The sequence below is a fragment of the Pan paniscus genome, chromosome 8 (genome assembly GCF_029289425.2).
Source record: "Pan paniscus chromosome 8, NHGRI_mPanPan1-v2.0_pri, whole genome shotgun sequence".
NCBI classification, from domain to species: Eukaryota; Metazoa; Chordata; class Mammalia; order Primates; family Hominidae; genus Pan; species Pan paniscus.
Window position 1 is genome coordinate 106,938,296 of NC_073257.2, and position 17,248 is coordinate 106,955,543.

The 17,248-nt window shown below is 37.0% G+C and overlaps 1 protein-coding gene across 4 annotated transcripts in view; it reads right to left on the minus strand.

The window, feature by feature from the left end:
* Positions 1-1,126: 1,126 nt before the first annotated feature.
* CYP2C8 (cytochrome P450 family 2 subfamily C member 8) overlaps positions 1,127-17,248 on the minus strand; it is a 129,659-nt gene continuing 113,537 nt past the window's right edge. For 3 of the 4 annotated variants that reach the window (XM_063607491.1, XM_055093168.2, XM_003825388.6), the window contains 4 exons: positions 9,817-9,958; positions 6,922-7,109; positions 3,252-3,393; positions 1,127-1,664 (listed from right to left, as the gene is read on the minus strand). In XM_063607491.1, the coding sequence (XP_063463561.1) occupies positions 1,483-1,664; positions 3,252-3,393; positions 6,922-7,109; positions 9,817-9,958 (654 nt within the window). In that variant the 3' untranslated portion in view covers positions 1,127-1,482. Of the gene's footprint in view, positions 1,665-3,251; positions 3,394-5,275; positions 5,315-6,921; positions 7,110-9,816; positions 9,959-17,248 lie in introns of those variants that run through there. The other variant, XM_034931134.3, reaches the window with a different exon arrangement.

The window sequence follows — 17,248 nt, forward strand, 5'->3', positions numbered from 1 at the left end:
TCTTTGAAATTTTGTAATTATTGTAAACTAAAAATAAATCCTAAGCCTGCTTGGACAAGGGAACCTCAGCAAAAACCTTAAAAACTGTATTCCTGGCCACGAGAGGATGGGAGGTCAGACACGCCTCTTTAGACCCCCTCTCTTTTGTGGTTTACACAAAACAACTCATCAACATTAGTGTTAAAACAGAGGTCGTAAGACTGATGGGGTGGACTTTTTGTGGCAATAAGACACCAACTTATAAATAGGACCTAAGGTCATGGCAGGCAAGAGTTAGGTCATTCACCTCTACACTTAAAGAATAAACTGTGTTCTAACTGGCACAAGGTTTTAATTTTTCTCTAGCAACTATACAAGCACGGGCCTCCACCAGATGCTCACCCCTTCCCACTGTTCCACAAGCCATAGCTACAGCTTTCATTGGACAAGAGACTGATTTCAGTAACCTTATTCTGATAAGAGGACCACTGAACCTGCTGTACTGGTTCTGACTGTTTATAGAGGCTTTGTGCTTGAGTGCCCTCATGTCCCTGCTCCATTTTTTCGCCTATGGGGTTAAAGATGAGTGGATCAGTGAAGTAGAAATGGAGATTAAATGTCTAAATTCATGCCTCTGTTTTGGTATTATTGTGAACACTAATAAATATTTGAATTTTTTCACTTTATGTTTTCAACTTAGAGTCAAGTATGAATATATACTTTCATATTGCTAATCATATGTTCTGGGTTTTATTCTTCTGTCTCCAAACAAGAACAAAATCCTTGGAAAGTCTCAACAGATTACATTATTTTTCTAATTTATATTTCTTGTTTTACACTTAACATAAATGCATTGGTAATTTGATTCTATGGCCCTGAAGTAATTAGCCTCATTTTATCTCCAAATAATACACAACTGAACTGATTTTCTCAATATTTCCCTGAAGGTTGTTTCTTCCCTTGGACAGACTTTCTCTGTTATAAAGCCAAACCTTCAGTAACTCTAGATGACAAACATCCAGAGACCTTCCTCACCCTCTTCTCCTTTGTCACTATCTGCTTATTATTATGAGGACAAGCCTGGCCTCCTGGCACTCTCTTTTCTTTATTTCTTGCATTATGCACAAAAGAGGGAAAGTCTGAGAACTGAACCAGCAATTAATAACACTTTTTATTTAGCACATTCACAAAAGAAATGGATCTAAATTATCATTCATTAATCACTTTTCTGTGTTTTACAGTGATAACATATTAAAAAGTCAGCATTAGAAAAGTATTAGCATATGCGGCAATTAATACAAGTGTTACAGAGTATGAATAATTGCAGATATATTTGTGCAGTGACCTGAACAACTCTCCTTAATGGAGTTTGGATGCTTATGGGATATTGAGTGAATGGGAAGATTTGATGAGAGGTCAGAGAAGACATAATAGTGGGAATGTCCTTGATAAAAAAAGAATTGCAGGTGATAGCAGATCGGCAGCCAGATGGGCTAGCATTCTTCAGACAGGGATGAAGCAGATCTGGTACGAGGGTGGCAGAGAAACAATCCCTTTGGTAACTGCAGTAGTATTGAGGTTCTTTAAATCATCAACAGATTTCAGGTTAAAGTTCTGTAAAATTGTGGTTAGAAATAAAAATAGCTCCATGCGGGCAAGTCCTTCTCCTGCACAAATTCGTTTTCCTGAAGATAACAAAGAAAGAAAGTAGTTACTCCTTGTGTTTAACTGTGACTGTGACAAACAGTCATTTGTGACTTGCACAAACAGAATATGCAGTAAATAATTGATTAATGATTGGGTAGATGAATGAACATGTGGATGAATGGATGGATGACATGATGGATGGATTAATGGATGGTGGGACAAACAAATGTACAAAAAGAGACATATTTGCTATCTGTCTAACATCTAATCTCAATAGGCACCCTTCATTCAACAAATATTCATTGATTATCAGCTCCATAACAGTCGTTTCTTTATTTATTCCCACATTAAAACAGCTCTTTTGCCATTTTGAGTTTCCATCTGTCATTATAGAAATACATGCACATTCTTGTTTCCTGTTCCAAGCCTGATATTCCATGATTTTTCCTTCCACTTTTCACATAATCTGTTCTCAGCTCTGGTCATACACTCTCTTCATAAATCTTGAACACACCATGAAGTTTCAAGTTTCATATCCTGTTGTTCATTTTGGCTAAGATACGTCTTTATTAGGCTACATTCAGGACATAGGTTCAATTTCATTTCATCTTCACACTCTTTACAATCCCCTCAAGTAATCAAATCCTATGCTCTCTGGTTTTCCTCAACAGCATACTCATGCTTTCATTAAAGCACAGATTACCAGGAATCGTAATTCTGTATTTATTTATCTATTGTGGTAAAATGTGAATTCTTGAAGGAAGGTCTCTGTCCTTGTCATGTTGGTATCTACAGTGCCAAATATAAAGCAGACATAAAAGATCAAAGAATAAAGGAAGGAGATTCCATGGCCAGAGACTTAGCACACAAAACACAGGTGTGAAAAGCAAGTATCCAGGATATATGATCATGATTGGAAGAAGACAGGGTGCTCTGGAATCACTGCAAAATAACCTCTTAGCTTATGTAACCTCTTAGCTTCCCTTAAATTTTATCACCTCCTTTGAAGCACATGAAACATCCTCTGAGTTGCTTACTCCATTTTATGCCTCACTGTGTTATATGAGAGAGCAAGAAGCATGCAGAGTCCCCCTCTAGCCGCTACCCAGGGGCCTGTGCTTTCCTCTCTCACAGTCCTGGTCTGACTAAATTACAATGACCTGTTTACTCTTCTTCCCTAACTCAAGAGTGAGCCTCTGTTCTCATTGAAAGTTGTGCCCTTGGAGCTCAGCCTGGGAGGTGACAGACACCATGTAGAAGACACTCAATGCAGTTGTGGACTTAGATACATTTGTCAAGGCAGGTAAGGAAAGATCAGATGAATTTTACCTTCTAGGAGGAGCTCTTGGGTGCCTTAGTGATGTATCTAGTGGCAGAGTTCAGTCAAACCAAGATGTTCATTTTCTCAATTGGGAACAACAGAGTTAACTCCTGCAAGCCCCACTATCTGGCCCAATAATGACGGTGTATTGTGAGGGTGGAGCGCATGGGTGTTAAGAGTGGTGCTCTTGATCATGGACAAATAGCAATTCTACCAGCCCCAGAGGAGGTGCCATGTAAATTCCAACTAATTCCAAAAAGTTCTCTCTTTCCTTTAAATACAAATGGAAACGAGTTTCTATTACCTGCTGAGAAAGGCATGAAGTAGTCACTTTTCTTAAAGTTGCCATTCTTATCTAGAAAGTGGCCAGGGTCAAAGATATTTGGATTAGGAAATTCTTTGTCATCGTGTAGCACGGAAGTCAGTAATGTCATTATGGTTGTGCCCTGGAAGTAACAAAACAGATAATCTGATTTATAAAGAAGTCCAGAAGTGAGGAGAAGTAGTGGACATCACGTAGCCCCATAACGTTGATCTATAGATGAGGAAACTCAGGTCCAGCCAGACACAGTAATTTACATGGATGAGCTTAAGGCCAGTGGTGGAAGCTTGCTAAAGAGCTTTCCAATCACATTTGAAGTCTTACATCTTGGATACTTGTGTGCAACCTTCTGAATGTGTTCTCCAGATCATCAAGTTTGGATGCCCTTTTCTGGCCTCATTTGCCGCTCTATTTCATCACTTCAAATTTGACACATCTTGTATTTTGATTATGTAGATTATGGTTTAAAATGGAAGTCTCTGTTGACACTTGAAATGTCCAGAGTATCTGTTCATAGAACTTTTGTAAATAAACATGTAATCTATTTTAATATGATGTCATCTGGGATGACAACCGCAAGTGCAATAAGAAGTAAAAACTATTGTGTGTTTATTATTGCCATGCTACAGATTAATTTTAGCTTAAAACACTGAAAAGATGATGAAATTACAAAGATTATCACTTTGCAACAATTCAAGTCAGGATCATCAGGCCAGGTAAGGATCATCAATTAAAGCTAGAACCGTTGGGTGTGTGATTCTGGAAGCAGGAGTTTCAGATAGTCTTAATGCACTCCCATAGATTTTTACTAGTTGCATATAAAAAGCAGAACCCCTACAATGGTAAGATCTGGAGGATACAACCTTATTATGTGGGGAACTTAGTGTGACCAATAATGACATATGTGACATTTCATGCTCCCACCTCATCAATGTGATTCAGCAGGATATTTAAAGCACCTATGTAGTTTTCTTGCCAAAATTGTAGCTGGAATCTGCCTCTAGAAAACAGTCATACAAAACCAGCCTGAGGAACATTTTAAATGACTGCTGGTCTCAAAAAGGTCAACTGATTGAAAAGAAACAAACCAGGAAAGGAACTTTCCTTGATTACAGGAGGTGAAAAGGTCAACATAAATGAACTATATGCTTGTTCCTTGCCTGTATAGTAAACTGCAGGAGAAAAAAGCCATAAAAATATTCTAGAAAAATTGTGAAAATTTAAATTTAGGCTGTATTATTATTTGAACAATAGCTACTGAGTGTGACTATTATTGTGTAAAAGAAAAATCTTTGTTTGGGGGCATTACATACTGCAGTATTGAGGTGTAGATAGACCCTTGTATTGAGAAAGAAAAACCTCTTCTGGTTGTGTGCTTTGATAAAAACTGTGGATTGAAGTCCTAATCCTTGTAAAAAATCAGTGATAATTAGGGAAAACCCCATCACATCTTGATAAGTTATCAATTCTGTCTTCTCCAGAGGATGACATTAGTAATTGAAACCTTATCAGTCTCATTGTTTTCCTTCATGAAGATATAACTTTTATTATTTTTAATTGAAAAATAATAAGTGGAATTGTGTAGTTTATAGCATAGCAACTAAAACATCTGGATGAATACAGAAACCATGTGATAGACAGTATTGTAAAGCTGCAAAGACCAAAATTGGCCTCCAGATTACAAAGACAATAATTGGCCCCAGTGACGGAAGAACTTCAGAGAGGTAAGCTCATACCTACAGTCAATTTTTGACTGTGTTCATGTCATATTCAATTCTGAATCAGGACAGGAGGTGTTGTCATTATAACTGCCTATGAGAGGGGAATGAATACATTCTGGAAAAAGATAAATGTTCTCTGAAATTCTGCATTTTTTCACATATAATATCTGGTACTGAGCCATAGGTTTTTAGGCATTTCAAGGATACAACTAAGCAGTCACACGAAGAAAAGTGGAAGGAAGGGAAAGCAATAAAAACAGACCCACATTAGGGAACATTTCTCACCTAGTTTTATGCAGCCAGCATTATCTTGTTATCAAAGCTCTGAAAAGAAAATTTTGAGGAAGAAAAATTGCAGACCAAAATATCTTATGAATATGAATACAGAAGTCCTGAACAATAAGTAACAGAACAAATCCAGCTGCTTGTGTATACTTATGTATATTTAGTGAGGGATGTGAGGCCAGTATATACAATCATATAAATAGATGCAGAGAATCAATTTGATAAAATTGCACACACATTCATGACACAAATTTATATAAAAATGAGAGAAGAGAAAAAACTTCCCTAATCTGATAAAGGATATCTACTAAAATCTTAAAGATTTCTGATAAAGAATATCTACTAAAATACTTAAAACAGCAGCAATTTTTTGGGATCTTAAAGTGCATAATTGGGCTGCAGATGACACTGTTAATTTCTATTACAGACTTTAAAATCATGAGGGAGATCGTGTTTGCCTCACTGCCTTACTGTTCTATGAGAATGATTTTTGATAGTTTCCCTTACTGCACAACTTTTCTCCAAAGTGTTTGTCTTTTAGAACAGCCAGAAGGAAGTTACTGGCTTTTAAAAAATCTGTGCAAAACTACTAAGGTGCTCTGGGCTCTGCTCCCTGCCATCCCCAGTTTGCTAGCCTTATTTAGGGAAGGTACAGGAGTCTGATCACTTGGAATGACATGAGCCTTCTGGGGGCTGGGATTTTATGAAAATACCAACTATCTGTTTCATAACAAATGTAGAGTATCATTTCAAACTATAGTCGTGAAAATTCTTTTATAAATGAAGTTAAATAAAAGTCAATTATTTAAAAAAATACTTAAAACATCATTCTCAGTAGTGAAATATTAATATTCTTATACTCTACCCCCCAGCAGATCAGAAATGAAATAAGGATGCCCTCTATCACCAATTCTATTCAATGCTATCCTGGAAGTCCTAGCCAGCACAATAATGCAATAAAGATAAATTGAAGACAAAATCATTGGAAAATAAGATATAAAATACATATTAACCCAGATAGCAAAATAATATACATAGAAATTCCAAGTATATCTACAGATAAATTATCAGTAATGATCAGTAAATTTAGGAAAGTTGTTAGATATAAGGTCATCAGAATAGTATAATTGAATACAATTACTTATACCAATTACAAAGCAATAAAAAAATTAAAAAATATAACAACAACAAAATATTAATTATCTAGGAAAAACCTAATAAAAGAATTGTAAACCACCGCACTGAAAATAAGACATTACTGAGAAAATAGAATAAAGCTCAATAAGTTGGGAGCATAACCATATTCATGAATTAAAAAATTCAATGCATGAACATGTTAAGTCTTTCCATATCGAACTACACAATGAATGTCACTTTGATAAAAATCTCAGAAGAGTGTTTTGGGAAACTGACACACTGATATTTTCAACAATTATTTGAAAGTGTAACACCTAAGAGCAGCCTATTAAGGAGACCTAGCTTTATAAATCTTTATAGCCCCAAACAAAATAGCAGAAAGTCCATCAAGCTGCCACATGTATGAGTTTTACACTTCTCTCATCTTGTGTTGTTAGAGGGTTGGAACCAAACTAGCACTTTGGAAATTTCAGAAGTACAGAAATATAGTGTAAGAGAAACAAGCTTACCTTGGGGATGAGGTAGTTTCTGAACTTAGTATCAGTGGTCACTGCATGGGGCACACCGGTGGGGACAAGGTCACTGTATCTCTGGATCTCGTGCACTACAGCATCAGTGTAAGGCATGTGGCTCCTATCCTGCATGCAGGGGGTCCTGTGTCTGCCAATTACATGATCAATCTCTTCCTGGACTTTAGCTGACAAGACACAAGAAAGAACTGATGGAAACGAAGATATATGGAACATTTGTCATAGCAATTCATGGCCACATTAACATGATATAAAAATCCCAGCAACATTACAAACATGAGTTACATGTCCAGAAGTACAACCAGCCATATAAAAATAATTACCATAATATAGATATATACCACTCTCCTACAAACTAGTCATTACAGTGCATAAGTACATTTCTATAAATTAGCATATATGACAATACAAATTTAAGTAATACATTATTTAAAAAATAAACAGAACATAAGTCAATAAATTACAGTGCTTGCAAACAGAAAAACAAGAATCAAATATGTATTATCAAAATAATATATGGGGTATAATGTTAAATTGTAATGGTTTTATAAATATATTTGTGTGTGCAGTGGTGGAGCAGGGGCAGTGATGCAATTAGCAATGGTACTGTCTTCATTCTTCCATTTCCAATTGTGGCCACTTTGAGCATGCTAGCAGTTTCTTCTGAAATTTACACTATTTCTTTCTATTTTTTACTTAACAATTTTCAGACAATATTTAATGATTTTCTGGTATGAGAGATGAGAATTTTCATCTCCATCTCTATTCCATATATAGACACACGCCCACAAAGTTATATGTGTACACACAGACACACCCACAGACGTACACACACACAATTCTCCTCCTTCTACTTTCCAGAATATATTTAGACCACAATTTCTGGTTATATCACTATTCATTGTTTACATCATTCTAAATATACTCACAGAAGCACACACACACACACACACATATATACACACATACGCATTCTTCCTTGGTTCTTTAGTTAAATCACAATTTTCTATTCTTCAAGTTAGAGTATTTGCACATGTTTGAAACTCCTAGTAATAATTTCCCAATTATAGGGAAATCTCAGACTATCAATCACATCTCTTTGGTTCTTGAAGTCTCCTCTACATGTATTATTCACCTGGTCCCTTCTGAAGTGGTTGTTTCCTAGGAGCACAGCAGCCTCTCTGACACTCTCATTCTCTTACATGAGGTCTCCTGATTCCTGGCACCCATTATTTCTTCTGACTTAGTTTCAGACATGAGATGGAGCACAACCCCCAGTATTGGAGAAACTTAGTATAGAGGGTGAAATTTGTAGCAACCATGTAGGTCCCAAATACTTTTTTTCTATGAATACACAAGATAATATGCTTGAGAATTCTGATGCTGTTTGAATGCTGATATTTTATATATGACCTGATATAACTCTCTGAAAGATTTTAATTTTCCCTTTACTTCTGGTGCTCTGAAATTCCATGACTTTGTGTCCTGTGATGGATGTTTTAATTTCATTCACTCTGCTGGACATTTATAGATAACTTTCTATTAAGTTGGCAAAATACGGAGGTCTTTTCTCCAGACTTGTTTCTTCTCTGGAGAGTATCTAGCTGGCTGCTGAATGTCAGGAAGCAAGATGAAGAAAAATGCTGAGTCTTTGAATCTGAGGAATAGATCTTTCTCAAACCTTTTTTTTTCTGTCTTCACATCTCACAGTTTCCTGGCCCTGTAAAGTGTCCCCGAGTACAGGGGTTCTTAGGCTCGGTTTCTCTGGAGAGTATGCTTCCCTTTCCCAGTGGGAAAAAATCAGGTACCTGATAAAAGGAGTTATGGAGGAAACTTGGGCAGGAGAGCCTCCCTTTTCAGTCTCATTCCCTACTGTCTTTGGCTCTTGGTGCCTCCAAATACTGAACCTTATGAGAATCACAGTGACACAGATTAGCTTCTCCTCTTGATAAATCTTCCTCTGCTAATACTTACAATTCCATCCTCTATGCTGTGTCAATTGTCAGCCCTCCATTGTCTCTCCATGTTTTAGAAATTTGCCAAAGACTTATTGGCTATTTTCTATTCTCCTCTCTTTTCACTTCAGCAGGCTAATTTTAATTTGTAATTTAGTTATTGAAATTTCTGTGGGATCCTGACACAGGGAAAAAGGTATGTTATCTGCTGCAAAGCAGGAACTATTTAAATGTAAATTCTAAGGAAATGTAGAGTTTACTCTAAAGGTAAATTGTAAATTCTAAAGAAAAGTTGTATGTGAAAGATGCAATTATTAAACCCCCTTCCAAATATCCCTATTTGGTCAAATAGCATTTTTATGAAACACACTCCTAGAATAATAAAATTCCTTTAGGTATGGCCTCTGCTTAAATAGAAACACCTTTGTAAGAGACTAACTTTTAGATTACTTCCCAGACTGGAATTTATGTCAGGATGCCTCAGTACAATTCTAGAATTTCCACTTATGCTTCAATAAAGATTGTTTTCATCTCCCCACCCCAGCATTAGAGCATGGAATTTTTAAAATGAGAAATGAACCTACTGTTCAAAGTGGACTTTTCATAATAAAACCAACATTCAATACTAGGGCAATTTATGCTGGCTCTCCTTCACAAATTACCTCTGCTGAAATCCAGACACTTCATCAGGGCTTTACTTATTTTGCTACTGCCATACTGTTTTTACTGATCTCTGTCATCCTCCTCCATTGTACAAAGATGTCATTTTAAATCGTGTCATCAAATTTAGACAGATTACAGCTGATGACACAGAAATTTAAAGAATGAGGCTTCTCTGAGAGAAACAAGGTGGAGGATACTGGCACCATCTTCTCAGCATTGTTCTGAAATTCACTTTGTTCATCATCTGTGGTCCTACCTGTGACCTCTGGGTGCTTCAGCAGGAGCAGGAGTCCATATCTCAGAGTGGTGCTTGTTGTCTCTGTTCCAGCAACAAATAGATCAGCTACAGTGCCAACCAAGTTTTCAATATTGAATTCTGACTTTTGGTTGTCCTTTTCCTAGAAGTGATTTCATGCAATTATCTGACAAATTATGTGCCAGTATATCTAAATACACTAAATTTTAAAAAACATACTATTTTTTAAAGTTAGCCAAAAGAGATACTGGACAGTACAGTATTAGAAAAAGCAACTGTGTGGTATGGCAGAAACTGCAGATCAGTTGACTCAAACTTTATTTCCTGACAGACCTACAAGTTCCATTCATGAAATCATTTGCTGCTTAGGTTAGTCACACAGAATATTTCTTTCCCCAGAAATAAAAGCAGAAGTATACTGATGCCCTGTCTTAGTTCAATTTGTGTTATAAAACAGAATACTATAGACTTGGTAATTTATAAAGAAAAGAAATTTATTTCTGATGATTCTGAAGGCCGGGAAGTCCAAGAGCATGGCACTGGCTTCTGGCAATGGCCTTCATCCTATTTCATTGCATGGCAAAAAGTAGAAGGGCAAGAAAGGGTAAGAGTGAGAGCAATTGGGGGGGCACACTCACATTTATAACAAGCTATCAAGAACTACCCCACTCTTGCAATAACAACATGAGTATATTTATGAGGTCAGAACACTGATGACCTAGTCATGTTTTGTTAGGCTGCACCCACAAACACTGTTGCATTGGGCATTCACTTTTAGCACATGAACTGTAGAGGACACACTCAAACCAGAACATGAATCTTCTTCTCTTTTCTCCTCATTACTCAAAACACAAATGTGAAGGGGGAGGTAGGATTGACATCATCTTGGGACATGAGCATTTGATCATAGTAATGAAGACTTCTATACTAAATATGGTAAAAAAAAAAAAAAAAAAAAAGAAGGCACTTGACTCTCTCATGCTTCAGGGCTACCATATTATTTCTAGTCTAGTCCACTATAAGACTTCTTGTATTTGAGATATATAAGCCAACTATTTGATTAAGCTCTTGATATAGTTTGGATAATAAATATTTATCTCTCCCAAATCTTTTGTTGAAACTTAATCCCCGTTGTTATAGGTGGAATCTGGTGAGAGGTGATTGGGTCATGGGGGTATATTTCTCATGAGCATTATTTCCCTTGATGTTATCCTGATAATAAGTGAGTTCACATAAGATCTGGTTTTTTAAAACTGTTTCCCCAACTTGCTTCTCCTCTTGCCATGTGACGTGCCTGTTCCTGCTTTGCCTTCTGCTATGAGCAAATACTCCCTGAGGACTCTCCAAAAGCTGAGCAGATGCGAGCATCATGCTTGTACAGCCTGCAGAACTGTGAGCCAATTGGGCCTCATGTTCTTACAAATTATCTGGCCTCAGATATTTCTTTATAGCAATGCAAGAACAGCCTAACACATTCATTTTTATGATTTTTTTATTATTTGTAGGTGAACACAATTTTAGTTTATAGATATAGGTAAATTAGGGCTATATCATGAAAAGCATTACACTCTTGAATCAAGAGTTTGCAATTTTCTTCTGTCAAAAATTTACAAAGACTCAGTATCACCTACATATTCATTACAAAGCTGAAATGTGTAAAACAAATATGTCAACAAAACCAAGAATGAAATATAGTGAAAGAGAATGAGTTCACAAAGACAAGACAGGTCTAACAAAGTTGTAATCCAGATAGGCAACAGGCAACTTATTCTTAGGAATAAGTTCAGGAATAAATAGGAAAATACAAAGTGAAGAGAAATGGCAATTATTAATACAAAAACTTGAGGCATTAACTGCCTATATTGGATAAAGAAGAGTAGGGGCAATGCAAATGCCAAGGCCAAGGGACTAATCGAATAAAGTTCTCATAAATTGAAAGTGTGAATACACCTACAATAAGAAAAGTATTTGAATTAGTAATCAAGAACTCCACCCCCCTCAAAAAAAGTTCCAGCTCAAGATTACTTCACTAGTGAATTCTACCAAAATAGTTAAAAACAGCTCAGATCCAAGGAAAAGGAAAGGGACCTTGTGTGAACAAGGTAATATCCTCGAGAAGTCTCAAAACCACAGCCTACTCCAGTACTTGTGCTCATGAAGGCAAGGAAGGTCAACTTGAGTTCAGATCCCAGCAGTCTGCCAAATTGGGTAGGGAGGCTGAGAACACTCCTACTTGCCCTTTCCATGGATTAGTAAGTCTCTCAGGGTTTCACCTCTGCCAGCTTCTTTTTACTTTATTTGTGTGTATGTGTGTGTGCGTGTTTGTGAGTTGTAGATTCTTCTTATGAATTGACCAATAAGCTCCATTGCTCTCTCTTTAACAGTCCATTTGGCTTATGATTATTCACCTGTAATATTGGCTCTTCCTTCTGAGGATAATTGAACACTGACATCTTTGTCAGCCAACTGGAAATCTCTGATGCCTCACGCTGTGGAAAGGTCTGAGAGATGTACAGTGCTTGGGTTCCACTCTTTGCTACAAAGGAGGGCAATGTTGAATGGGGCTTAACTGGGCCTAACTGTCCTCTGGTCTCCTAGCAGCAGGTGCAAGCACCACCTCTGATGGAGGTGGCAAGAGAGTGACATAGACTTTGTAAGATTTACTTGGTTATAAATAGGTTTAGTGTGGTAATTTTCTCAAATGCCAGCTGTACTAGCAATGTATTGGGTTTGTGAACACACTCAAGACCTTCCGATTAGCTGAGGTGATGTGGGTATGGTGTTAGCTGAGATACGATAAAAGTTTTCTCCTTCCCAAATGCTATGTTATTTTGCCAGCAGATGTTGTAATAGGCTGTGCCTATTGGCTTCCAGCTAGGAGGTGGTTCTTGCAGGAAAGAGCCACCTACGCTGGTAGCTGTGGGATTTGTGCTTGGCTGATATTACCCAGGGGAACATGTAGAAGAATGAAATATGATTCTTATTTCTCACCACATACAAAAATTAACTCAAGATGGACTAAAGACTTAAATATGAGACTTGAAATCATAAAAATTCTAGAAAAAACCTATAAAAAACTCTTCTGAGCATTGGTGTAGGCTAAGGATTTATGACTCAGTGTTTAAAAGCAATTTCAACAAAAACAGTTGACAATGGGACCTAATTAAACTAAAGAGCTTCTGCACAGTAAAAGAAATGACAAGCAGAGTAAACATACAACCTACAGAATGGGAGAAAATATTTGCAAAATATACCTTCAACAAAGCACTATTTTCCAGAGTCTACAAGAAACTCAAAACAGCAAGAAAAAAATCCAAATAATCCCATTAGAAAGTGGGCAAACAACATGAACAGAAATTTCTCAAAAGAAGATATACAAATGGGAGAGTGGAGCAAGATGACAGAATTGAATGCTTCATTGATTATTCCCCAAGCAAAGACATCAGTTTAACAGCTATCTACATAAAATGTACCTTCATAAGAACCAAAATCAGATGAGCATGCACCTTGATTTAAATATATAACACTGAAAGAGGAACTGAAGAGATAGAAAAAATACTATTGAATTACTGACATCCTCTCTTCCCCTGGCAGCAGTGGCATGGTTCAGAGAGTATTTCTGAGTACTGAGGGAGGGAGAGCACAGCAATTATAGAGCATAAAATTAGTGCAGTTCTGTTAAGGCAGAAAGGAAAACAGGCCCAAAATCAGCTGATGCCCACTCACAGAGGGAGCATTTAAACCAGCCCTGGCCAGAGGTGAATCTCTGATACCAGTGGTTGGAACCGAGTTTCTACAAGCCTCATCACTGTGGACTATAGGGCTCTGGGATGGTAAATAAACCTGAAAGGCAGTCTTGGCTACAAGTACTGTAACTTTTATGTGAGTCCTGGTGCTGAACTGGGCCCAGAGACAGTAGACTGGGGTGGGAGGTGCAACCTACTGAGACAGCAGCTGGGGATGGGTAAGGGAGTGCTGACATCCCCCCTCTCCTAATCCCAAACTGCACAGTTTTCACTTCCAAAAGAAACTGCTTTCTTCTGCTTGAGGAGTGGGGGGCTTGAATAGCTAGCAGCAATACCCAGGTACTATGTTGAGGGCTTTGGGTAAGTCTCTGAGGCTTACCGGCTTCAGGTAAGACTCAACACATTCCCAGCTAGCTGGCTATCAGGAAAGACTCCTTCTACTTGAGAAATCAGAGTGAAATATAAAGTCGACTTTGTCTTGCAACTAGGTACTAGCTTGATCACAGGAGGGTAGAGCACCAAGTGCACTCCTGGACTCTCCAAAACCAGGACTTGGCTCTTGTACAGGGTCTGTATTCTGCATGGGCCTGTGGTAGCACTGCTCAAGGGGTGAGATTCCACTGCCTTTGGAAAGGAAAGGGAAGAGTGAGAAGGACTGCATTTTGTGGTTTGAGTGTCAGCTCAGCTGCAGTACAATAGAGCACCAAATAGACTTCTAAGGTTTTTGACTCTAGTCCCTGGCTTCTGGGTGGTACCTCTGGACATGCCTGGGTACTGGAGGAATTTGCTTCACTGAAGGGAAGGACACAGGCCTGGCTGGATTCACCACCAACTGATTGTAGGGCCCCAGATCCTTGGAAACATAGGCAGTAGCCAGGGAATGGTTGCAGCAAGCTTTGGGCAAGACCCAGTGCTCTGCTTGTTTTAAGTCTCACCCAGTGCAGTCACAGTGGTGGTGGATACACGAGTGCTTGTGTCATTCCATCCCCAGTTTCAATTGACTCAGAACAGAGAGAGAGACTTGGTTTATTTGGGAGAAATTAAGGGAAGGGAACAAGAGTTTCCGTCTGGTAATCCAGAGAATTCTCTTGGATCTTGTCCAAGACCATCAAGGCAGTACCTCTACAAGTCTTCAAGAACCACTGCATTATTGGGCTTGGAGTGCCCCTAAAGCAGATACAGCTTAGATCACAACACTTAACTAATTTCCCATTTATTAAAAAAAGTGCAGTTCACTGCCGGTGCAGTATTCTAGGGGCAAATCGAAAATAGGTTAAGTCCTTTTTAATATCTGGAAAGCCTAACAAGAAGGATGTGTACAAAAAAAATCCCAGACTACAAAGACGACAAAAATACCTAACTCTAGAATGCCCAGCCCCCGATGAATATCTACAAGTATAAAGAAAATCCAGGAAAACATGACCTCACCACATGAACTAAATAAGGCACCAGGGACCAATCCTGGAGAAACAGAGATGTGTGATCTTTCAGCCAGAGAATATAAGATAGTTGTTTTGAGGAAACCTAAAGATATTCAAAATAACACAGAGAAGAAATTCACAATTCTATCAGATAAACATAACAAAGAGACTGAAATAATTTACAAGAGTCAAGCAGAGATTGTGGAGCTGAAACATGCAATTGGCATACTGAAGAATGCATTGGAGTCTTTAGTAGAATAATAGAATAGAATTGATCCAGCAGAAGAAAGAATTAGTGAGCTTTAACACAAGCTATTTGAAAATACTGTTAGAAGAGACAAAAGAAAAAAGAATAAAAAACAATGAAGCACACCTACAGGATCTAGAAAATAGTCTCAAAATGCAAATCTAAGAGTTATTGGCCTTAAAGAGGAGGTAGAGAAAGAGAAGGGAGTAGAAAATTTATTTAAGGGAAAATAACAGAGAACTTTCCAAAACTAGAGAAAGGTATCACTATCTAAGTACAAGAAGCTGATAGAACACCAAGCAGATTAAACCCAATGAAGACTACTTCCAGGCATTTAATAATAAAACTCCCAAAGATGTCCTGAATTGTATTGCCCAGATTTTCTGCTAGGGTTTTTATAGTTTTGGAGCTTACATTTAAGTCATTAATCCAGCTTGAGTCAATTTTGTATAAGTTCAAATACATGAAAATTAAACAATATGCTCCTGAGTGAACAGTGGGACAATGAAGAAATTAAGAAGAAAATTGAAAAATTTCTTGAAACAAATGATGAGAAAACACAGCATATCAAAACCTATGGGATTTAGCAAAAGTGGTACTAAGAATAAAGTTAATAGCTGTAAGTGTCAACTATCAAAATAGAAGAAAAACATCAAATAAACAACCTAACAATATACTTTAAAAAACTACGAAAGCTGGAGCAAACCAAACCCAAAATTAGTAGGAGAAAAGAAATAATAAACTCAGAGCAGAAATAAATTGAAATAAAGAAAACAATACAAAATATTAACAAAGCAAAAAGTTGTTCTTTAGAAGCATTAAAGAAAGCTGACAAACCTTTAGCCAGACTAAGGAAAAATGTGACATGATCCAAATAAGTCAGAGATGAAAAAGAAGACATTACAACTGATATCACAGGTATTAAAAGGATCATTGGTGGCTACCATGAACAACTATATACCAATAAATTGGAAAACTTAGAAGTAATGAACAAATTCCTAGATACATACAACCTACTGAAATTGAACCATGAAGAAATCCAAAACCTGAACAAAATTATAGCAAATAATCAGATTGAACTCAAGAGAAAGCATCCTAGTAGAGAAAAGCTCAAGACCCAATGACTTCAATGATGAATTCCAGCAAATATTTAAAGAACTAATACCAATCCTACTCAAACTATTCCACAAAATAGTGAAGGAGGGAATACTTCCAAATTAATTCTATAAGGCCAGTATTACTCTGATAACAAAACCAAAGACACATTTAAAAAAAAAGTTATAGGCCAATGTCTCTGAGGAATATTCATGCAAAAATCCTCAAGAAAATAGCTGCAAACCAAATTAATGAATACATTAAAGAGCTCACTCATCACAACCAAGTGGGATTTATCCCTGTATGCAAGGGTGCTTTAACATATGCCAATTAATTGATGTGGTACATCATATCAACAGAATAAAGAATGAAAGCATATGGTCATTTCAATTGATACTGAAAAATTATTTGATAAAATTCAACATCCCTTCATGGTAAAAGCCCTAAAAAAACCAGGGTATAGAAGGAACATACCTCACCATAGTAAAAGCTATCTACAAAAGACCAACAGCTAGTAACATACTAAATAGGGAAAAACTAAAAGCCTTTCCTCTAAGGTCTGGAAAACAACAAGGATGCTTACTTTCACCACTGTTATTCAACATTGTACTGGAATACCTAGCTAGAGCAATCAGAGAAAGATATAAAGGGGATCCCAATTAGAATGGAAGAAGTCAAATTATACTCATTTGCAGAGAATATAATCTTATATTTAAAAAAACCTAAAGACTCCACTAAAAAACTGTGAGAAATAATAAACAAATTCCGTAAAGTTGCAAGATACAAAATAACACACAAAAATTGGTAGTATTTCTATATTCCTACAGCGAACAATTTAAAAAATAATTTTTAAAAGTAATCCCATTTACAATATCCACACATAAAATTAACAATGAGATACCATCTCACACCAGTTAGAATGG